Here is a 24,071-nt window from a genome sequence, read left to right on the forward strand (position 1 = left end):
GTATTTACTGGACGAGGACTCTAACATTCTAAATTTCTAACACTGACATAATATATGCCAAGAACAACTTTTGATGTTTTAAATCGAGGAATAGTCATCAAAGATTCTTATCATAAAGGTGCTGCTTTCATTGTTTCTTCCTTATCTTCTCTATTTCCTGTGAAGGATTTTCAGTGGAAAGCTATTCCTTTGAGTGAGGATTGTTTCTTCTTACATCCACCTGATCTGACTTGGCGGCAGTTAGCTATTGCTGAGGGTAGAATCCTTCTTGGGGATATTGTCTTTCTTTTGGAGGCTTTTGATCCAGTTAAGTACGATGGTGGTTGGGAACCCTTTACTTGCTGGATTAAGATTTATGGTCTTCCTTCATCTCTGTCACATGGGTCTGAGTTTGAGCGGTTGATAAGTGAGATTGGGGGATTTATTATCAAAATTGACCCTTTGACACAAGCTGGTGAAAATATGAAGTATTCGAGGTTGAAAATTGAGGTTTCTGATCGCTCGGACATTCCTTCTTGTCGCAAGCTTTACTTCAAAGGCCCAGATGGTGTTCCTCGTTATTATTGGGTACAATTTGTTGTTGAAGGAGATGGCCGGCCGACTTCGGTCCCACATCGTCGTTTTTGGAAAGAACGGTCAGGCCCTCAACCTCACCCATTACCCCTCCGTGCACCTCCTATTCCAGCCCCTCCTCCTCCCCCTCCACTTCCTCCTACACTCTCTCCAGTCCCCCCTCCACTTCCTCCTCCTCCTCCTCCCCTACCCTCCATGCCCCACCCTGCTACTTTACCTTTACCTCCTCCCATTCCACCCTCTGAAGCAACTTTGCCTCCCCCACCAGCCATACCTTCTGCGGATTCTAATAGATTCACTTTGCTAAACTCACTGCCTGATAGTGAGTCCAATCAAAGTGATCCATGGGCTTCTCAGAACGAGCTTCCTCCTCCACCTCCATTGCCTCCTATTCCTCAAGATCCTCGCGCGGTGGCTCTCAAAAATGACAAGGAGAGAAAGCGCAAAGGAAAGCAGCTTGCAATGCCCTCTATGGAAGAACCTAGAAACAGTCTTCGTGTCAAACTCAACCATCTAGCTGGTGCTGCAGAAGCTATAGTTGGAAATGGAGCTTCTTCATCCAAGTCTGCCAAAGCCACCACAGGTACTCAATTTTTGATTGATCAATTCCCTTACTCTTCTTTATCTGACTTGGATTTAATAAAGTTGTATGATATTAGTGGTTTTAAATTAGGTGACACTTTAGATGATAGTATACAAATAGTTCGTGCTTTGCGTTCTTTATCTAAACCTAAACTTGTGTCAATTTTATCTGAGAGTGCTCCTATTGGCCAGATTGTTGTTTCTTCTGTTTCTTCAGACATTACAGGTTCTCAAGCCTTAGGAATCCATGATATTCCTGAGTCTAATCAAATTGGGGCACTTACTATTTCTAATGGTTAAGTTCCTCAATTGGAATGCTAGAGGCTTAGGCCTAGCCACTAAAAGACGGTACCTTAGGGATTTACTTAGTGATAATCATATAGACTTTGTAAGTATACAAGAAACTAAGAAAGAATTATTTCATGATAGATCTTTGCGAACTCTTAGTAATACAATCAATAACTGGATAGTTAAGCCTTCTGTGGGTGCTTCGGGAGGTTTACTTTTAGGATTCAATGACTATTTATTTACTTTAATCTCTTCTTATGTTAAGGATTATTCCATTACGGTACATGTTAGAAATAAGATTGATAACTTTGAGTGGTGCTTCATAACTGTCTATGGTCCTTTAACCACCGCTTCTCGAAGAGCTTTTCTTCTTGAATTGAATAATCTATGCTCTTTAGGTATTGATGCTTTCTTAATTTTAGGTGATTTTAATATGATTAGAAGAAGATCTGAACGATCTGGTAATAGTTATAATCATGTAATTAGTAGTCGATTTAATTCTTTTATTAGGACCAATGACTTAATGGAATTATCGCTATCTGATAAAAAGTTTACATGGGCACGATCCCTTAATTCTTCTTCACAGGCACTCTTAGATAGATGTTTTTGTTCCACTTCTTGGAACGCACACTTTAATCTTTCAAAACTCACTTCACTACCTAGAGCCTACTCAGATCATATTCCTTTAATTTTAGACACTCAGGCAATTGTTATTCCCCGCTCTAAGTCTATTAAATTTGATAAATCCTGGCTTGCTCATGAGGGTTTTTATGACTTAGTATCTTCGTGTTGGCTTAATAATCCTTTATCATCTGATCTAGGTAACAGTTGGAAATTTAAAATGCAATCTTTACGACAAAAATTAAGAGGATGGAGCTCTAATGTTAGAGGTGAAAAGAAGAGAATCAAATCTACTTTGCTTTTTAGACTAGGTTATTTTGAAAATCAATTAGATGATAATTGTCTTACTGAGAACGATCTTGAAGACTGGAAATCTTGTCAACATGATTTATATACGCTCTATTTAGAAGAAGAACAATACTGGCAACAACGGTCTAGATTAAAATGGTTTTTACAAGGGGATCTTAATACTAAATTCTTCCATGTCGTGGCATCAAACAGGAAAAAGAAAAATACTATCGATAGTTTAGAAATTGATGGTTCTATGTGTTTTGATCAATCTATAATTTTACGTCATGTTACTGATTTTTATAAAAGCCTTATGGGGTCCTCTACTCCAAGATTACTATCCTTACAAGACAATTTGTGGGCTCCATCTGAAAATTTAACTGTTGATCAATGTCTTTTTTTACAAGCACCTTTTTCTTTAGAGGAAATTAAACGGGTTGTTTTTGCATGTAATCCCTCTAAGGCTCCTGGGCCTGATGGTATGTCCTTTCAGTTTTATCAATCGTTTTGAGATATTCTTAAAGATGATTTACTTAAGATTTTCACAGCATTTTATAATAATAATTTGGATATTTCCAAATTTAATCTTGCTTCCATCTGTTTAATCCCTAAAAAGGAGGATGCTACCATAGTTAGCAACTTTCGGCCTATTAGTCTAATTAATTGTAGTTTTAAGCTAATCACAAAATTATTAGCCGATAGATTAGCTTTAGTTATGGATTCTTTAATAGACTCTTCTCAAACAGTTTATGTTAAAGGTAGATTAATTTTGGATAATGTAGTATGTGCACATGAGGTTCTTCATCAAGTGAAAATTAAGAAGCAAAAAGGTGTTCTATTCAAACTTGATTTTGAAAAAGCTTTTGACCATGTTAATTGGGAATTCTTACTCGAAATATTACATGCCAGGGGCTTTGGGGAAAAATTTACTACTTGGATCAAATTGATTTTAGAAGGTAGCCGAACATGTGTAAATTTAAATGGTACTTTGGGCCCATATTTTTCTTGCCAAAGAGGGGTACGACAGGGAGATCCCCTATCCCCTTTCCTTTTTCTACTTGTAACTGATGCTTTCAACAAAATCCTTCAACAAGCTAATAGAGGAGGATTTGTTGATGGTTTGGGAAACTTTTCAAATTTCGGAAATGTTATGAATTTACATTTTGCAGATGATACTCTTCTTTTCCTTAAGGCTGATAAAATAGTTTTAACACATATTAGATGGCTATTGGTAGCTTTTGAGAATGTTTCTGGTCTGAAAATTAATTATGATAAAAGCGAGATGTATCCGCTTAACTTATTAGATACTGAAACTGATGAACTCGCTTCAATTTTGAGGTGTAAGATCTCCACTTTACCACTTACTTACTTAGGTATTCCTATTAATAATAAATCTCTAACTGATATCGATTGGCAAGTGTTGATTGATAAGATTGAAAAAAGATTGCAAGGGTGGAAATGCTCTTTACTATCTTTAGGAGGTAGAGTAACCCTTTTAAACTCTGTTATTTCTGCTATTCCTTTATATTGGTTATCCGTATATAGATTACCTGCTAAAATTAGACATAAAATAGATAAAATTAGACGTAAATTCTTATGGCATGGAGGTAACTCTACTAGAAGAAAATACTCTTTAGTCTCGTGGAGAATTGTGTGTAAAAGTAAATATCAGGGGGGCTTGGGGGTTTTAGACCTTAAGCTTATGAATAAGGCCCTTCTGGCTAAATGGTGGTATCGGTTTCTAGATAATTCTATTTCTGGTAGATGGAAAAATATTTTACTTAGTAAATATGGAACTAGAACTACTCCTTTTCTTTGTTCTCCTTTTTGGCGATCAATCCTAAAAGATCATGTGGTTATCAATTTAGGGCTAAATAAAGAAATAGGTAACGGTAAAACAACTTCTTTTTGGTTAGATAGATGGTGTAGTGAACATACCTTAAAGAATCAATTTTCAAACCTTTTTTCTATTGTTACTGATAGGTTTATTTCTGTCGCTGAGGCATTTTCTACTTCTCATTTAAGTCTGTCTTTTCAACGACAACTAACTGGTATTTATAGGACTGAATTGATTACCTTGCACCACAAGTTTCAACATTTTACTTTGTCTTCTCATTTGGAAGATAGATTGATATGGCGATGGTCACAAGATGATCATTTCACTGTTCATTCTTTTTATAAATTGTTAGAAAAATTGTTAGAATATGGTGGTATTCCAAATTCTGAATATGATACCATTTGGAAATCTCACATCCCCTTAAAAATCAAAATCTTTCTTTGGCTCGTCCGACGTGATAAAATTCTTACTAAGGTTAATTTGGCAAAAAAAGGTTGGCCAGGAAATCTTACTTGTGCGTTTTGTGACCAACATGAGAGCGCTGACCATTTATTTATACATTGTTCATATGTGCGCTTGATATGGAATTGGATTGCCAAATACAATTCATTCCCCTTTACTTGTAATTCTGTAGATGATTTATGGTTACTTGATGCTTCTATTCCCTTAAAGGATAGACTCCTTGTGGAATTATTAAGGGGCGCTATATTATGGAATGTATGGTTAGAAAGAAATAAAATTATTTTTAATGATAATACTACTCCCCTTTCTGTTAAATCATTAGGGTTTAAGATAATCTCTTTAGCTACTTTTTGGTGTAAGTCTAGCTCTGATAATTCATACTTAAAATTAAGTCTAATGCTTCCATGTGATGTTAAGGACCTTCCAGATCAAATACTGGAGGAGGAAGAGGTATCCATTCAAGCTCTTGGAGCTGGCAACCCCCCAGATCATATGTCTGGAGACGAGATGTCGGATGAGGATCTCTTGGATTACTAGTCTCCTGTGATGTGATTACTTTTTGAGACTTTTATTTTGCTTAGTATTCATTTTGTTTCCAGTTTAGCTTTTGATGTAGTACTATCTCTCCTTGTATGCTTTTATGTTTGTTGATGATGACTTGATGTATGACTTTTCATATTTGATTTTGGTACCTATTTTAGGTACCATATCAGGTATGCTTTGATTTCTATAAAATCGGTGGTAATACCACTATTTTTCAAAAAGAACAACTTCTGATGAGTGCTAGCTGATCTATACATCACAGTCCGCTTTGCACAGTGGTGGATTGTAACCTTAGCTTGTGAAATGAGGCACATACTTGACCTGAACCTGAACCTGAACCTGAACCGACATAGACGGTGACCTGGCATAACGCCGGACAAAATGGAAATTTTGAAATTTTCTGAAAAATTGTACAACACATGGTACCTGAGTCTGGTAACATGTGGAGATGATCAGAGGCAGTTGAATATGAGAGTAAAATTGCGTTGGTCTTTGCAGGGTGGCCTGGGGCCGGGAACTTCATTACTAATGCGAGTCGCTCTTTACATTTTTTTCTAAACGAAAAAGAAAAAAAAAAATACTGGCAGCAAATGTATTTACTGAAGAATGGGAAATTTTAATCACAATTCCATCCAACGGTTAGGACTGTATAGACTACAGTTCATCTCAGGCTCTGAGGTTCAAGAAATCAGATCAGGTGACAATTTGAAAAAAAGTAACAATTGGTTGTAGTGTCAGATTTTTGTTTTATTTGTTGTTTTGGTATAACTATGCTGGATACGGGTACAGGTATCGTATCGGATACAATACGAATACGGCAATACAGTAATTTTCAAAGCGATAAAGATACGACGATACGATACGGGACCATATAAAGTATCGGGGTAACATAGTGTATAAGCGACTCTCCTTACATTAGGTTTCAAATTGATAAATGCTGTAAGCGATAAAATTATAGAGCCCAAAACAGAAGCTAGCTTATCTGGAGTATTTTTGTACTCAAAACTCATTCTATCAAAGAACATAGAAGAGATTAAACTGAAGTGAACAAAAAGACAGTTTCGTATCAGAAAATATCTCCCTAAGGGAAAGTGATATGATGACGAACTGAGAAATCCGCACTATGAACAGCACAAGGTCTGATTTACATTTGCAATTAGAGATGGACGATACAAAGATGCCAACCCAAAATCTCAGATCAAATCACTGACTAGTGGTAAATTTGCAGCCGGGTTTTTTTTTTACCACATTCAACCTGTTGTGACCTGCTTTGCTTTCCATCCCGGGATGTAATACTACTAGCATAACAAGAATCAGTGCCAACCTCAATGAAATAAATAAAGCATTTGTCAGCAGTTATAATTATATGATTATCAATTCATAAAATAGTTACACTGGCAAAATAGTTACACTGGCAAAATATTCTCAGCAGGAAAAATTAATTCCACAAGGAAATCTAATGCTGGCAGTTTATGTACTCCAGCTTCACCAAGCCGCAATTTACTTTCATTTTTTTATAACACAAATTCATATTACGGAACAAAAAAATGGTCAAGCAGGCACATTTACTAATGCATCTAGAACTGCTTGACGAGTTGGTAATGCCGGTATTGCCCCTCTCTCTGTCACAGTTAAAGCACCACATGCATTCGCAAACTTAAGAGCTTCTCTTAGGCGGACTTCATCCTATTAATCACAAAATTCAAACAAGCATCAGTAGGTATTTTTAAAGCAACAACCATTTTCGAAAAATATTGAACAAATTTATTGTGTTGTACCTTGATTAGCGATTGATCCAGTGCCAACTGGGACAAAATGCCGGCAACAAAAGCATCTCCAGCTCCAGTGGCGTCGACAGCAGAAACCTTTATTCCAGGCACTCTTCCACTAAATTCCTATTGTACACATATTCTTAAGCTAAGTTTTACCATATAGAATAACAATAATGAAAGAAGAATTACAATGTCAGCCTATGAAAAATCAACATCTCATGCGAAACAAAAAATATACCATATGTTATATGTACCCTCGTCTCTTCATTCCTTAAAAATACCAAATCACCTCTATTTCTTTTTCTCATTGTAAAAATAAAAACAACAAGGCGTCGCATTTTGGACAATTTTCAGTTTATAGGAGAAGATGCAGCGTTTCTATATGTTTAGTAAACTAAATGTCATATTACATTGCGCTCCATTTTAACATATATAAAAAAAAAATTGTGGGTATTTTAGAATTGTGTGTGTTTTTTTTAATAATTATGTACTTCAGAATTGATTACCTTGGAATAATACCTACAGCCCTCAGACCCCTCAGTCACAAGAAGTAACTTTAAATTAGGATGAAAAAGCTTTCTCACAACAGCATCGTCATATGGATCCTCTCCTCGTGTAAGAAATGATATCTCCTCTTCACTTATCTATTTAACAAAAAGTAAACAAACTTGACCTAAGCAATAACAACTTGAGCAATTAGGCAAAACAAAAAATTATGTAAGAAGAAAGAAAACTACTTTGATGATATCGGCAATATCCCAAATGCTCAGTATGCCCTCTCTAGCACTATCAACCGACGACCACAGGGGAAGCCTCAAATTCGGATCATAAGACAAAAAAACCCCTGCTTCCTTTGCCACTTTAGCAGCTGCCATGTGTGCCGATCTACATGGCTCAGTGATGAGGCTTATTGAACCATAATGGAAAATTTTTGCCTGTAAACGACATGATTTAACAGATGATGCTTAAAATCTAATAAATAGTCTGTGTTGCAGTAATTTACAAGTTTCATTATTCGATATTACTGATATCAATACTTAAATAATAAGTTTGATTAGAAAAATAATAACTAAAGAAGCCGTAAAACAGGAAATAAATGTACCTTTCTTATGAGGTCAAGATCAAGCTCCTCCTCTTTGAGAAGCATATCGGCACTAGGGTTGCGGTAAAACATGAATTCACGCTCACCATCGCTTCTCAGTGTCACAAAAGCTAGAGCTGTGCGTGCACCCGAGTCAAACCGCAACCCGCTATTATTCACACTATTTTCTTTCAAAATGTTCGCCAGCATGTAACCAAACTCGTCTTCTCCGACCTGTTTAATGTTTTGGGTAAAAGATAAGCAAAGTTTGCGCACCTTTTATTTGCAGTCAGTTGTACGAACAAGCATAGTATCACTGGACTTTGGTATCAACTATTGGCATATGCGACCATTAATGTTGTACCAATTTGAGTTTGACATGTGTCATTAATGTTGCACCAGCTTGTAATTCAAACATATACCTTTCCAACAAAGGCCGAGGAGCCTCCAAGTCGGGCAATTCCAACAGCAACGTTAGCAGGGGCCCCACCTGGGGCCTTCTTGAAAGCCGGCGCTTCAGACAGTGATAATCCGCTGACGGTAGGGACAAAATCGATCAGCATTTCTCCAAAACACACCACATCAGCTGATTCACTGGGCTCCAGGAAGCCATCAGCGCTTGAAAATGCTTTCGTACAACCTAGCACAAAATTTTAAGTATGATATTATCAGTTTGATTTCAGTCGTCAGCACCCAGTTGGTACCAGATTAGATAAATCACTGCTTCAGTGAGATTAAAATATGTAATTTGAGGGTTCAATGGACATTTTTGATCAATTTGAGGGTTCAATTTCCCTGCTATGACTTACGAGTAACAAAATTCAGTTTGATCAGAATCCAACCTGAAAATCTAAGAAGATTTGAAGAGGAAGCGCAAAAGAGAGAAAGAGAAGGGTGAGCATATGGGATTATAGGCAATCTCGCAGTTTTTAACTGGAATTTAATCGGAGAATTTGAAGAGAAAGGAGGAGCAAAGGGAGTAGCAGCTTGCAGAGCCATTTAATTAAGTTCACCGACTCCGATTAGGCGATACGGCCGAGGAGAGAAGAGAAGGCGACAAAGAGGCTAGAGGGAGGAGGTCAGGGGAGAATGAATCACTGTAGACTGGGGCCCACAATCAGAATGAAACTGGTGGCGGGCACTTGGAAAGAGAAAGTTGTTGCTGTCTTCGGATCTTTTACGACGGAACTGCGGTTCTCCTTTCTGAATTCTGATGTGTTGAGTTGTGTACTTGTGTAGTTGTGTGGCGTTTGGTGGCGAGAGCAGGAGCAATGAATTCGTTTATTGTTCTGAATTGACTCTGAATTTTTTTTTTATACAGTAATAGGGATCCTCCGCAGAGTTTTTCCGTGCGGAGCTTTAATCTGGTCCGTTTGTTTCGAATCGGACGGACCAGATCAAATTTTGCCTGAATTTAAAAAAAAACTCAAAATTTGGTGAACCCTTAATCCAGTCCGTCCGATCCGAAACGAACGAACCAGATTAAAAGCGTCGCACAGCTCCGCACGGAAAAACTCCACAAAGGATAGCGTTCCGGGGGCACCGTGGCGTAGGCCATTTTGAGAAAAAGCTTGGTTTAGGACTCCTATTTTGAGATTTTGCTCATTTAATTTGGATATTTTCGGAACAAGGATAGATGCTAACTTATAGATAGCTAAACTTTTCAGTTTATTTCAGACTGATGTCAAAAATTATTATGGTTTCTATTTAGATGTATGGAATTAATTAACAGAGTAAGGTTAAAAACTTATTTGCTTTTATGCTTCAATCATGTTTCATATTTTCATTTTTGTTTTCAAGGTTCAAGCAGCTAATTTGAATCGTTCAACATGATATACGTATTAAAATGTACTTGAATGCCAAATTTTATATTTTTTTAGAATTATTTTATTTTAGATAAATACAAAATTATTGTTTTTGAATAGTTCAGAATATTCTGATTTTATACATATCTTAACAAATAGTAAAAAAAATCGAAAGAAGAATATATAATTTGGTTTGTTGGCACATTTTATTTATGGAGATCATGTTGAACGGTTTGAATCAAGTATTTGTACTTTAAAAATAAAAATAATGATGTGGAGTATGAGTGGAGCATCAAAATAATGAGACATTTCAACTCGATTCTTATAATATAGAAGGGTCCGGATTTTTTAGAAATCAACTCAAATTTTTTAGATTCGTATTTAAAAAATATGAAGTGTCAGGATTTTTTACAAATCAACTCAAATTTTTGAGATATCTCGGGGAATGTCACTAATGTGAATTCCTAACTAACCTTCTCAGTTAATTTCCCAACTAACTTACCCCGTGAATAAATACAGAAAATACGAGGATATCGCTTATCCTTATCCTAAAAATTCATATTTAATTGAGGATTAAATTTTAAAATAAGAAATTTAGTTTTTCTTTAGATTACTGAATACGGAATAAGTGTGATGGTTTAAAATAATTCAAATCTAATTTTGGGTCGACCTAAATTGAACCATCTATACATAAATGGTCTAACTTAATTATTTTGTCTTTGTGTGTAAAGGAATTTTTTTTTACTATTTTCACCCTTTTATTTGAACTCATTTAAACCTCCATCAAATATTAATAATCTAGATCGACTTTATTTAAAATTACTAATTTAGAATTTCTTAACTTTAAAAATGAACATCTATAATTGAAATGCCATCAATGCTCGTCCTTTTCATGAAAACGGCGACATTTGTATTTTTCACGTACAACGGAAGTGGGTAAAAGAAAAAAAATACCTAAAATTAACTGAAAATTTTCGTTTTTGTCGTTTGAAATTTTAAATTTATGCCAAAAAAAATATTATTATTAATCTCTCTCGTAAATAAATTACATAGTACTCATTCATTCATCTTCTGTCTTGATTTTCTAATTCCACTTGTGTACACAGTTCAATTGTGTAAGTCTGAATTTTTTTTTTTTTGAAGGTCAGGGGCAAGGTGCCCTCTGACATTTTTGTATTAAATAAAATAAGGGAAAATTAATTATTTGTCACTTCAAAACCTTCAAATTAGAAAAATGCCACTCTAAAATTAGAATTCATTAAAATGTCACTCCAAACTTAAAAAATTCAGAATTTTGCTACTCTAAATTATTAATGACCAAATTACCCTCTCCATCTCTTCTTCTCCTCTACCTCCCTGGTTCTGACCCGTGCCTTAATTTCTATACTGTATTGACAAAACTCTAAAACTTGCTTGGAATACATTAAGAAACAGAGTAGCATTTTGTTTTCCTACTTTTAGTTTATGTTAAATATATATTTCTTTCTCAAATTTTTTTTTTGTTATTAACAGGATGGAAGCAGATGCTTCAGGAGCTGCTAAGGAGTGCTTGATTCTTCTTTCTCAAGTGGAAAGCAGAAATCATTAACTTTAATAAAGATTTCTATTTTCAATTCTCTATTTCTCGCTCCAATTTTTTCCTGTGACCCTTTTCCTTATTATCCAATTCAACTCTTTCAGAACTCTTCTCTACGTGCTACATCGTGTCAAATCATTAATCGATTCTTCATAGTTGTAGATACATTCTTTTTCTTCTTATCCCAAATATTCAAAGTTCTAAATATTATAGTTTCCACCATACAAATTGCACAAAATGGCTTTGGCACCACCAATCAAAGTAGCTCTTGGTTCAATTGCTTTTGGTATTTTTTGGATGTTGGCTGTCTTCCCAGCAATTTCTTTTCTCCCAATTGGTCGAACTGCTGGTTCTCTTTTAGGGGCAATGCTCATGGTAATTTTTCGCGTAATTTCACCTGAAGATGCCTATGCTGCTATTGATCTCCCAATTATGGGCCTTTTGTCTGACACCATGGTTTTAAGTGTCTTTCTTGAACGAGCCGACATGGGGTACTTTTGGAAAGTATTATCTATTGTGAAGAAGGATATTGAAGTGGCCTCAACTGTTCCATCTGAGGTTGTAGCGGATGATGAGTTAATTTCTCACTGGTTTTCACCAGGTACTATGTCACATTTGACTTCTCGTGGTTCCCAAGAACTAGAGGCAGCTGTTGAGGCAGTCATACAGACAACCTCAGCCAGTGCCGGTCTAGGTGGTATAGGAGACATTACCTTTAGAAGTAGGCAGAGGGAGGCGGAGGAGAAAGAAGAAAACGAAGAAGAAGAGATGGGAGGGTAATTTGGCCATTAATAATTTAGAGTGGCAAAATTCTGAATTTTTTAAGTTTAGAGTGGCATTTTGATGAATTCTAAATTTGGAGTTGCATTTTTCTAATTTGAAGGTTTTGGAGTGGCAAATAATCAATTTTTTCATAAAATAAAGAGTAATATTTATAAGGTCATCTCAGCACATCAAATTTTCTATTACAAAATTTTCACTAATCTATCTATTTTGAATAAACTGCAGCCAATAAAATACAAAATCCTCTCACAAAGTCTCTCTCTAAATCACCTCTCACCGTTCTCTTTTAATGAACAAACAGTTTCCCGATTTACTAAACAATTTATTCCTTTACAAACCTCGTTGCCTTTCCATAAGAAACACCTTCGCACAGAGTCAATTTGCTTGATTATCCCTTTTGAAATTTGGAAAACCTGCATGTAGTGGAGAGGTAATGCAGAAAGAACTGAGTTGATCAATGTTACTCGTCCCCCATACGAGAGTAGGTTAGCCTTCCAACCTGCCAATCTCTTTCGGACCGCGTTTACGAGTGGTTGAAATTGCAGCATAGATGGCCTTCTCTTTGTTAGTGGCAAGCCAAGATATTTCATTGGAAGCTCAGATGGTTGACATGCGATTAAGCTCTGAATCATGGCCGTGAGGTGGTCAGGAATCCCCAAAGGTACAAAAGTGCTCTTGTTCCTGTTTATTTTTAAGCCTGTGATTTGTTCATAGTTCTTTAAAATCAGAAGAGTACCTTTATCTAAGTCTGAATTTAAACTACTGACTTATCTCAAATTAATTTTTAATTGTTCCATATAGTGAATCACCGTAGAGCTAAACATTATTGAGCACACTACAGTAGTACATAAGAATATTTTAAATAATTTGATCAGAACTACTAACAAATTGTATAGCATACATAATTAATTGCCAAAATTAATCTTCACTTGAGCCTCTACCTTCCTTTTTAAGAACAACAAAGTGTGCCAATAGCAACTAAACTAGTGCGATATTTACACGGACATGAAAATTATAATTGTAAATAATTGCAAACAAAAATATTTTGAAGCAGATATATTATTCATGACACCAAGTGATAATTCACACAGAAATTAAAATTAAAATCTGAAAAGATAAAAAAGAAAAAAAATTTTAAATACAGTTAAGTGCTACTTCACTAACATCAATTGATAATTATGATGACGTTAAGTGATAATTAATTCACAGAGAAATTAAAACTAAAATTACGACATCGGTGTAGTCCAGTAGATGCATCTAATTTAATCAGTTCATCAGAATAAGCTAGCTCACATGGAAACAGAGGAATCCGCATCTTCTGCATTAATTCAAAAGAGAATTTTTTGAGTTTAATGCATTTTGGCTATCACAAGTCTGAATATTAGCAAGAGACACGATTAAACATATAGGAAACAAAAACGATGACCATATATATATACTTGGTCATATACTATGCAGTAGTAAATCAAATAATTATTATAAGTTATAACGTACCATTTCAAATTTACAATTCAAAATAATCAAGAGAAAGCAACCATGACGAGGACGGAGCCACATTCCAACAGGGTAAGTAGTTTACATCTTGATTTTGGTAAATACTAAATAGGCTTTGACCCGTATATAATCTTAATTGTTTACTACTGGATTTGTAAATTGTTTATTATTGGACTGGACCTCAAACTTGGTTAGTGGTTTTTCTTGATCGAGATCTAACTGTTAAAATCGTTACATAAAAAAGCTACCCAAAAATGAAAAAAAATCGCTCTCTGTGAGCCGTCGAACCGACATTTTATTTATATTCATTATTTAATATATTTTACCACAAATAATCAAGGTTTTGAAATTTTTTTAAAAATACCATTGTGGTTTGAAATTTTTATTCCAAACTGCAAGAAATTCTTACATTTTGGGATTTAATTTAATTTAATTTTTTACACTATAAAAACCCCGTTGCATTATATCTCTTTGAATTTTGAAAATAATAATAATAATTATCGTGTAAAGGAGATATATTAAACAATCATAAATAATTTTAATGACCTTTGAATAATAAATAAAACCGTAATCCATTAAAAAAATAAGCGAACAGACACAATAAATAGTAAATATATTTTTAAATAATTATATGGGTAATTCTTGAATAATCTCTTAGGCTTTGAAAAACACTAATACCGGTTATGGTCAATCTGTATGGGTGCGTTATCGATGTTTTGGCAATGAAACATCTATGCACTTTTGTCGTCGTTAAGCTGGGCATAAAATATCGGTGCGTTATCGGTGTTTTTGCACGGAAGCATCGTTTTTAAAAAAAAAACGTTGGCTAGGAAAGTCAGATTTGCACGTATGACCCCAATTCGAAAAGGGGGGGACGAGACAGATCCGGATTTTGTAAAAAAACATCATTTAGTGCTTCAAAAATTCAGTTTAAGTTTTATATCAACGGAGATGATATCACCATATTTGATATATTGTTCTAACCAATTCCCATACCAAAATATGTATTTTAAACCATCAAATAGCGTCTATTAAATTGAATATCTATAGAATGTGGTACTGCTGCGCCTTCATTCTTATTTTGCATAAAACTGGCGAAATCAGGGAAGTTACTGACATTCTGAGACTCTGATGCGGGTAGCATCAGAGTCGATGCGGGTAGCATCAGTGTCGATGCAGGTAGCACCAGAGTCGATGCAGGTAGCATCAGACCTGACGCTGGTAGCATCATGCCCTGACTCTACCACAGACACGAGGCACATCAGACAGGTTCCAACGCGGGTCGCATCACTGGTGACGCGACTCGCGTCCAGAGTTCCCAAAGCAGACAGCGGAAGCCCAATGAAGTCCAGTAAAGGCCCAGATTTGAAGTATTCGTTTTGGAAAGCTTATAAATAGACCACCCTTTGCCACTGGAGGGGTAGTTGAGAAATTCAAGAATTCAAATCTCAAGGCCTTTGGAGTGTCGTTCAAGAAAGAGGAGGAGCTGAGGAGTGAAGATTGGAAGATTCTTCTTAGATCCAATTTCTCCTTCGGTTTTATCATGATTTCTTCTCTTATCTCTTTCTTTATGATGCTTGAGTAGATCTATCTTGTTTCTAGGGTTAATGTAATCTAAGATTATGTCTGTATGCATTGAACTTGAATTTGAGCTTTTCTTGTGTTTGATTGCCTAAGTATTATTCTTCTATTGCTTGATTGTGATTGTTTGAATGAATCTTGATGTCTACTGTTGAATGTTTCTTGCATCTCTTCTAGTACTTTGACCTTAATGTTTCTTGTAATTAGATCAAGTATTTGAGGTAGATCTTAGATCCGAGAGGTGAAATTTCCATTTATTGAGAGATAGTGGATACCTTTAGCAAACCAGACAATTGACTTAGGTTGAACACCAATAAACGAGAGTTTGAGGTTGTAGATCTAAGAAGGTGAAGTTGCACATCCTTACCAGGTTCATTAAGCCAATAAACGAGAGTTGAGGTTTAGGAACAATAGGTACGGTCAACAGATCCTTACACAAGTAAATAACTCAAAAACAGGTCAAATGCTGCATTCACTCGAGGACCACGCGAGTCGCGTGGGAAACCATGCGGGTCGCGTGAAGGTCCAGAGAGGCAGAGTTGAGGATGAAATCTGAAACCCTAGAAACTTCGTTTTAAATCAAAGTAAAACCAAACGTTTAATTGCTTTCCTTTTCTGTTATTGAATTTAGGAATTTAAACAAATCAAACCAATCTTTTCTCAAAATCTAGTACCTAACCGAGACAAGCAAAGGTTCAGAGTTGAACTGTACCGTTCCTGAGGATCGATACCTGATTATACTCTTGAACGAAAGTTGTGCACTTGCAACCTAATTCGAAAGCTAAATCACGGTTTAAAAGGGTACAGCTAGCTGTACCTGAAACTTTGTGTATAGCATACTTTTGTGCGAACAGTAGACAAACAACGATTGAGTTTAGTTTTTTTCAAAAGCCTAAGAGATTATTCAAGAATTATCCATATAATTATTTTTAAATGCATTTACTATTTATTGTGTGTGTTTGCTTATTTTTGTAATGGATTACACTTTCATTTATTATTCAAATATCATTAAAATTATTCATGATTGTTCAATATATATCATTTACAAGATAATAATAATTTTTTTTCAAAATTTAAAGATATATAGTGCAAAAAAAAAATTAAATCTCAAACCGCAAGAAATTCTTGTTGTTCGAGTATTTAAAAAAAATTCAAAACATTGATTATTTGTGGTAAAATATATTAAATAATAGATATAAATAAAAATGTCGGGCCGTCAAGTCGTGCGAATTGAAATTTAGCATGATGAGAAAAAACTTTACACAATAAATCACTTAGAAATTACAAAGAAGGATCCTGATAACAATCCCCGTAGCTTTATCCCCGCAAAAAACCCCTCACAAACTGCCAAAAAATCATGGGGGGACCGCTCAGTCATTAATAAGCGTTTCGTAAACTGTTAGTATTTAAGTTGAAGCATCAAATTATTTATCTTGAATTTGCAAAGTATTAATCCATACGCAATGATCTCTATTTATGAAAGAATAAATCAATCCAACAATTGTCCTCGCACAAAATTTATGTTTTTTTTAATCGTCCTCGCACAACTGGAGACCATTGTTACGTTACGAAATTTTTTACAATTAAATTCGAATGAATTAAAAGCAAGAATCAAGCTAATTGTACTAATAAAATGGAAGTTTAAACCTTAATTAAGGTTCCCCTAAATAAGTAAGTTAAGTGTGAATCGAAACCGCATCGAAATTTCGAGATTTTGAAATTTTATAGGCTCAGTGCGGATGGGATTGACCCGCAGTGCGGGTGGGTGCATCCGCACTCATGCAATTCTGTGTTGGTCTGAATTTTCTAAGTACTGAGTGCGGATGGATGGACCCGCAGTGCGGGTGGAAGGCATCCGCAGTTGGCTCAGACTTTTTCTGGAATTGGGTCTAAAATTGACTAAGTAGTGAGTGCGAGTGAGGGATCCGCAGTGCGGATGGGTGCAGCCGCACTCATGAATTTCTGTGTTAAACTTCCTGAAATCGGCTAAGTACTGGGTGCGGATGAGGTTGACCCGCAGTGCGGGTGGAGTTCATCCGCACTAGGCTCGGATTTTCTGAAATTTCTGTTGACAACTTTCCAAGTCTCGAGTGCGGGTCAAGCCACCCGCAGTGCGGATGGGTGCATCCGCATTCAGGGAAATTTTAACCCTAAAACTCAAATCCAACCTTCTCTCTCTCTCTCTTCACCATTCCCCATTTTCATGAGATTTTCGCCCAAATAGAAGAAAAAGAGTGTGAGAAGTTCCCGTTTCTTCCAGACTTCCGATTGTTGCGAGAAATCGAGTTTGGAACCGGGTAGGCAGCCGAGGATCTCTCCGAACCCTCTTATTTGGTATTTCTTTCTCTCCTTCTTTCTTTCGAAACCTCGAATTTTCTCGATTTCTCAGATTCTCGTTTTAAACTCGAGATTTGTGTTCGAATTGCTCGAGGACTAGTTCCTCTACACTCCTTACTAGTTTGTTTGTCAATCTTTTTCCCGATTTCTTCCGATTTGTGAAATCTGATTTCTAGGGTTTCGTGCCAAAATTGAAAGTTGGCATAATCGTGATTTGATTTGTTTAACCCGACCAATTAGACTTGTAATCCGTAGGGTTGCCTCCTGATCGTGAATTTTTAGAACATTTAACGACTGATTTGAGGTTTTGACCAAATTAGGGTTAACCAATCGGTAAATTGAATTGATCCGAGAACCAAAGTAGTGAAACGGTGATTGATGGTTACCAAAGTGAAAGGGTATATGGCTAGAGGGCCTAGATGCAATTGTGCACCGTTCTATGAGATTTTTAATAAGAAAGAAGGAACCGAAAAGAATCGATACCAAAACATAAGAATTGATTTAGGACTGTACAAACCCTAAGTAAACGTATGGACCACTGAATCCAAATTAAACCAAGTATACGTATAATATAGGTGTAGGTTCGGTTGAGCAAGACTTAGCGAGGCAATACGAGACGTCCGATCCTTAAATTAAGCGGTACGCTCGTCATACTAAGGTACGGGATTCTTGGACTTGTTTGATACTTTATTTTCAGGAATTAAACTGTGTATTCGTTTGTCATGTTGAATATCATTGATTGCATCACTGAATTGTGTAGAGCATTTGCATAGCCCAATCAAATTAAACTCGAATTGATCTGAATTGAATGATTTGCATGCTGGTATGGTTATAGGTTATGTTGATCTATTGTGATCTGATTTTGATTGAAAGTCACCACGAACTGTGTATGTGAATGTATGTGAATGGATTTACGAAGTTAAGCACTTGGATCCAATGAATTTGCCAAGTCGGGCTTGTATGCTGACTTGGATTCCCAGGATCCTAAATGGCCTTAGGTGAACGGCCCTCGATATTCCCAGTACCGGTTGGGACGAAGGAAGGTGATTATGTTATGAGATGTGAATGGAACTCGTGGGTGACATGTGTAACATCTGTGACTCGGTAGCATTCTCCTACGGGTTAATGCATTTTGAAGGTCAATTGAATATTACGACTATTGGAATGATTCCAAAGAGGATTTTCTTTATATGATTTGAACCAGACCGTAATAAACTGTTAAGCCAAGCGATTGCAGATGGGTGTCAGATAAAGGGTCCAGCGGTTGGCCATCTGTAGGCGTCTGTAACCCTACAGATGTGGGTTTGATAATGGTTCAGCTCGAAAGAACATCTGTATTTGCTACAAGCCCTACTGAATTGAGTTATTGAATTGAGTTAAGCCAAAATATATGTTGTGTTTGAAATTCATCTTGGAAATTCCGTAAACTGTGTTTCAGGTTGATTAAACTGTTGTCGAGCATTGGCATTCTGTTATTTATGATTATATATATCTGTTTGAACTGTTATTGTTTGGGTTTCATTGTTGAATATAGAGTTTGATTGCAAGTCCAATAGTCTAAACTGTGGCAAAATTCGCACTGAGAATTTATTCTCACCCCCACCCTCCCGGTTATTTTACAGGTACTGGTGCGACTGATTCCGGAGAGGCACGAGAGTAGTAGGCCTTAGTAGCTTACCACTTGATAACCCTAGATATGTTTTGTTGTATAGATTTAGGGTAGGCCTTATGGTTGGTATCCGGATGAGATACTTATGTTGTATTATATTCTGACCAGACTGTGTACTCTGATTTGTGTAAATATAAACTTAGTTTATATTATTATCTGTTTAATTGTTGAGTAAGATTTGAATAGCCTTGTAAGTATACACGGCGTTGTATGCTTACGGCGGGAGACTGTTGCATCCCGTGGTCGCGGGGTGTGACAACCATTAAATAAACAATCCCCTCATAAATACTTGTCAGTTATCCCCACACAAAATTCTCTTTTTTTTTGGATTGTCCCCACACAACTGGGGACCATTAAATAAACAATCCCCTCACCCAATGATAAATACTTCTTAGACATAATGATAAATATTTTATGTTATATGGATAAATATTTTATACTACATGGATAAATATTTTTCAAACATAATTGCAACTTTCAGTAAAACATCAATAATAAATACTTCTCAGACATAATGATAAATACTTTATATTACATGGATAAATATTTTTCAGACATAAATGCAACTTTTAGCAAAACATCAATGATAAAGACTTCTCAAGTATAATGATAAATGTTTTATGTTGCATGAATAAATACTTTATGTTACATGGATAAATACTTCTCAGACATAATTGTAATTTTCTTATGTATAAATATTTTCTTATAATTTTGGACGAAAATTTTAACTAAGAATTATATGTATGTATGTATACACATTATAATTTTCTTATGTATGTATGCACATATATGTTGATCCTTGTATTTTTTTCATTGGAGATGCAATTTTGTTGGAGACCTTTAACTAAGAGGCACCATGTCATGGATCACATACACACTTCTTTTTTAATATGTTAGATCTAATACAACTAAATATGTATGAAATTTTGGTCCAAACTAGATCATAACCAAGTATTTTGGCAACATGAGCCCAACCTTGATCACATGGTTACTAAGTGGTAAGGATATAACTTCTATACAAATATTATATTGGATCTTGAGAAGTATATGTTATGTGGATCACATGGGATTATATGTATACAAAAGACAATATGTATATATGTTGCATGAATTGAAATATGTTATGATTTTATATGAATTCATATATAATAATCGGTCAAATGGAAGTTTAATGTATATTTTTCATATAAATAATTTAAACCATATAACGTTATTTTTTTTAAAAAAAATTGGTCGTTATCAATTTTTATCAACTTTAAATTGCAATTTTAAGTAAAATATATGTATGTCAAAGACAACGATAAATACTTCTCAAAAGCAATGATAAATACTTTATGTTACATGGATAAATACTTTTCAGACATAATTGTAATTTTCAGTAAAACATATGTACGTCAAAAACAATGATAAATACTTATCAGAAAAATGATAAATATTTTTTTGAACTTTGTTCTTAAACTTGTTAATAAGTAATGTTTAATCAAATCAAAGTATTATCATGTCAGGGACAATGATAGATACTTCTGATACATAATGATAAATACTGGTCAAAACAATGGTAAATATTTTCTTGAACATAAATAAACAGATAAATAAGTTAGCGGAAATTGTTATTAGAGAACAGTATAATTAATGCGATGATTGTTATTAAGAGGACTGTATAATTAATGCAGGGATTGTTATTAAAGGATATTAATTAATGCGAGGATAAATGTAAATGAGAGAATAAAAGACAGTTAAGAAAGTTACTTTGAAAAGAGAGTAGGAGAATAAATGGAGGAACAGGGTCACAGGGGTGAGAAAAATAATATAATTATTTTACAAAGAAACATATAAATAATTAATGGTTGTGGATTGGGGGCAACTGGCGAGAAAAATAATATAAGACAAAGTGACAAAGAGGAAATGGACGAATCAAAGTGATAACGAGTAAATACATGTACATCATAGACATCCATTTCCTCGTAAAGGTCATGTTTGATTATGGAGTAAAATTAATAGGATTAAATTGATTACTCCACTTTATTTTTTATTTTTTATATTTTATATTTTATATTTGTTTTGTTAGTTTAAGTAAGGAATTAAATTAATCTATATGAAGAGTAAGTGTTGAAAAATAAATTTATATTTATGGCAGTGGACTCTGTAGGTGTAGGTGAAGTAACTTGTTTTAAATTAATTCATCTCTTATTTAATTTTACTTCATGTTCTTCTATTTTACTCCTTGTTTGACTCCTTACACATGAAATTAGAGGATTGCTTACTTCACAAATAAATATGACCAAATAACTTAACGACAAACCATCACCAAAAAATTAGTTGGTGATTTATCAAAGGGCAATAAAGAACCAAATAAGAAAACCTAATTATTTTTATCATTCAAAATAATATTACTAAGAATAGTGTGATATACTCAATTTTGTGAGATGTTACTCATCTTGCAACATAACTATCACATCTGTTATTACTTTGTTAGAGCTACTTTTGTGGTGTAAAAAATCAGTTTTACTTTACTAATCAAAATTTGAAGAACTAATGTATATTTTTCTTTAAAGGTAAGAATTAATGTATATTGTGTTTTTTTTTTCTTCTCTCTGGTCTAAAACTAAAGTGATAATTTAATTATGCCACAATACTATGTGATTATTTGAATTATATGAAGTAATAACTCATGCATAATGAATCTTTTTTATGTTTCTCTTATTCAGAACTCGAGATAATAATTTCCACTATATTAATGAAATTTAATTTGAACTCAAGTCTTCACAAATACGGATATGTATCCTTTCAATTACCTAACTGAGTAAAATTAGCTCTTATTAAATCTCAACGGACCATTTGGAATTTGATGTCTATTTACACATAAGGGAAGCATTTTGAGATTTGTGCCAAGTTAAAACAAATGACTCATATCTAATTGTACTCAGTGAGGTAATTGCACTGGATACAAATCTCACAAATACTAAGTGAAATTCTAATTACTTAGCTTTAAGAATACATTTCACATTTTATGAAAATATATGAACCATATAATTTAAAAGTATAAAATTCAATTAGTTTTCAATATACATAATTAAAAAAAATTTAAATTGTAAAGATAACTAAACATTCCTTATCAAGGGTGTAGATCTACCCTGGTTATTTAAATCATCAGAATCAATGTCTAGACTCCAGACTATGTAAACAATCGATTCGTAAAAACCCTCTACAATATTTGACAAATTTAAAGGTTTGAATGAATATAGTAGCAATTAATTTTATCTGAAAATAGCATCCCCGCGTGCAAAATACTCTGCTACGTAACTGGAGTGTAACAAATTGCTTCTATATACAGATCAATTTCAATTCTATTTAGTATTTACAAATTACAATAAGAAAACCAAAGAGAATCCTCTCCTTTTCCTCATTAATAAAAAGAAAATATTAAAAAGCAGGTGTTATGAAATAATAAATAGTAGACATTTCACCTTCTCCACCTCATCCACTTTCTATTAGATTTAATTTTTGTATTAACTCTCATGTTAATTGTATGGCTTTTCATTTGCATTCTCTAACCTATAAATAGAGATTTTGTAAGTGGTTCAATAGAACATTGAAATTGAGATATAATATAGAAATAAGATTGAGCCTCTCCCCAATATTGTTTTGTTTTGTTTTGTTTTATAATACGTTATCAGCACGAGTTTGCTCTAGTCAAGTTGCGACGCGATTTTCTCAAGAAGGTACTCTTTAGATTATATTTCATAACTTTACTGTTAGTAATAATTTTTATTTCTTGAATGAAATTTTCTTATTTTATATTGCTCACTGTTAGTAATAATTTTTATTTCTTGGATGAAATTTTCTTATTTGAATGAGAGTAATTTTTTCATTCCCTGAAGAGAATGATAAAGCAAGTACATGATAATAGCTAGAAGCTTTTGTACATACTATAGCTAGAAGCTTTTTCTAAAAGAACTTGAAGTTCTTAATCATAATTTTTTTTATACAAGAGAACCTGAAGTTCTTAGCCAAAAGCTTTTATATATAAAAAAAAAAGAACCACAAGTTCTTATATGAACCAGAAATTCTCATATAAAATATAATAATCGGAAGTTATTGTATACCATTGAATGTTTATTTTACCTAACAACTAGAAGTTATTGATATTTATGATCACCGAAAGTTATCAAATAAATAAAATGTCTCCAATACTTAATTCTCTTAGTAACCTGAAGTTATTAAGATTCTTTTTCTTAATTAAATTAGTTAATTAATAATAGTAGCATTTTTTATTTTGTATCCTTTTGATAGTATAACACATATCTTAAGAATCCGAAGTTCGTATTACCCAGATAAAATAATAACTTGAAGTTATTGTTAGAAATGTTTTTGCGAATATATTTCGGCCTCAGTTTCGACCTTGGCTGAATATACTGTTTTTCAACATTTTCTGTTTCTGCCAGGAACTATTTGTTTTGGCTAGGCACTGTTTTTATTTAAAACATGAAGTTCTATTAGAAATTTTAGTATAAAATTAATATAATAACCAGCAGTTATTATAGGCCACTGGATGAATAATAACCTGAAATTATTCTCAATTAAAAACCTGAAGTTTTATTATAAATTCTCAAATAAAATCAATATAATAACCAGAAGTTATTATAGATCATTAGATGAAAATATAACCCGAAGTTATTTCAAATTAAATTCTACAATTGCACAGTTAATTAATTTAATAGCCGGAAGTTATTAAATAAATATTTTATTATAACCTGAAGTTATATTTAACTTTATTTA

General features: G+C 34.1%; 1 protein-coding gene and 1 long non-coding RNA gene across 2 annotated transcripts; both read right to left on the bottom strand.

Annotated features, from left to right (window-relative positions):
- Nucleotides 1-5,453: 5,453 nt before the first annotated feature.
- Nucleotides 5,454-5,909, bottom strand: LOC144568055 (uncharacterized). The gene is made up of 3 exons (XR_013515588.1): nt 5,832-5,909; nt 5,621-5,774; nt 5,454-5,521 (listed from the first exon to the last, which is right to left on the bottom strand). It is a non-coding gene; the product is annotated as an uncharacterized LOC144568055 (long non-coding RNA).
- A 630-nt stretch (nt 5,910-6,539) lies between these two features.
- LOC144568448 (putative fructokinase-6, chloroplastic) lies at nt 6,540-9,247 on the bottom strand. Its single transcript, XM_078318803.1, has 7 exons — nt 8,890-9,247; nt 8,470-8,687; nt 8,069-8,281; nt 7,704-7,901; nt 7,473-7,610; nt 6,973-7,089; nt 6,540-6,880 (listed from the first exon to the last, which is right to left on the bottom strand). The coding sequence occupies exons 1-7, from the start codon at nt 9,044-9,046 to the stop codon at nt 6,746-6,748; spliced, it is 1,176 nt and encodes a 391-aa protein (XP_078174929.1). The 5' UTR covers nt 9,047-9,247; the 3' UTR covers nt 6,540-6,745.
- Between the last annotated feature and the right edge of the window lie 14,824 nt (nt 9,248-24,071).

The sequence above is a fragment of the Carex rostrata genome, chromosome 17 (genome assembly GCF_964058835.1).
Source record: "Carex rostrata chromosome 17, lpCarRost1.2, whole genome shotgun sequence".
NCBI lineage: Eukaryota > Viridiplantae > Streptophyta > Magnoliopsida > Poales > Cyperaceae > Carex > Carex rostrata.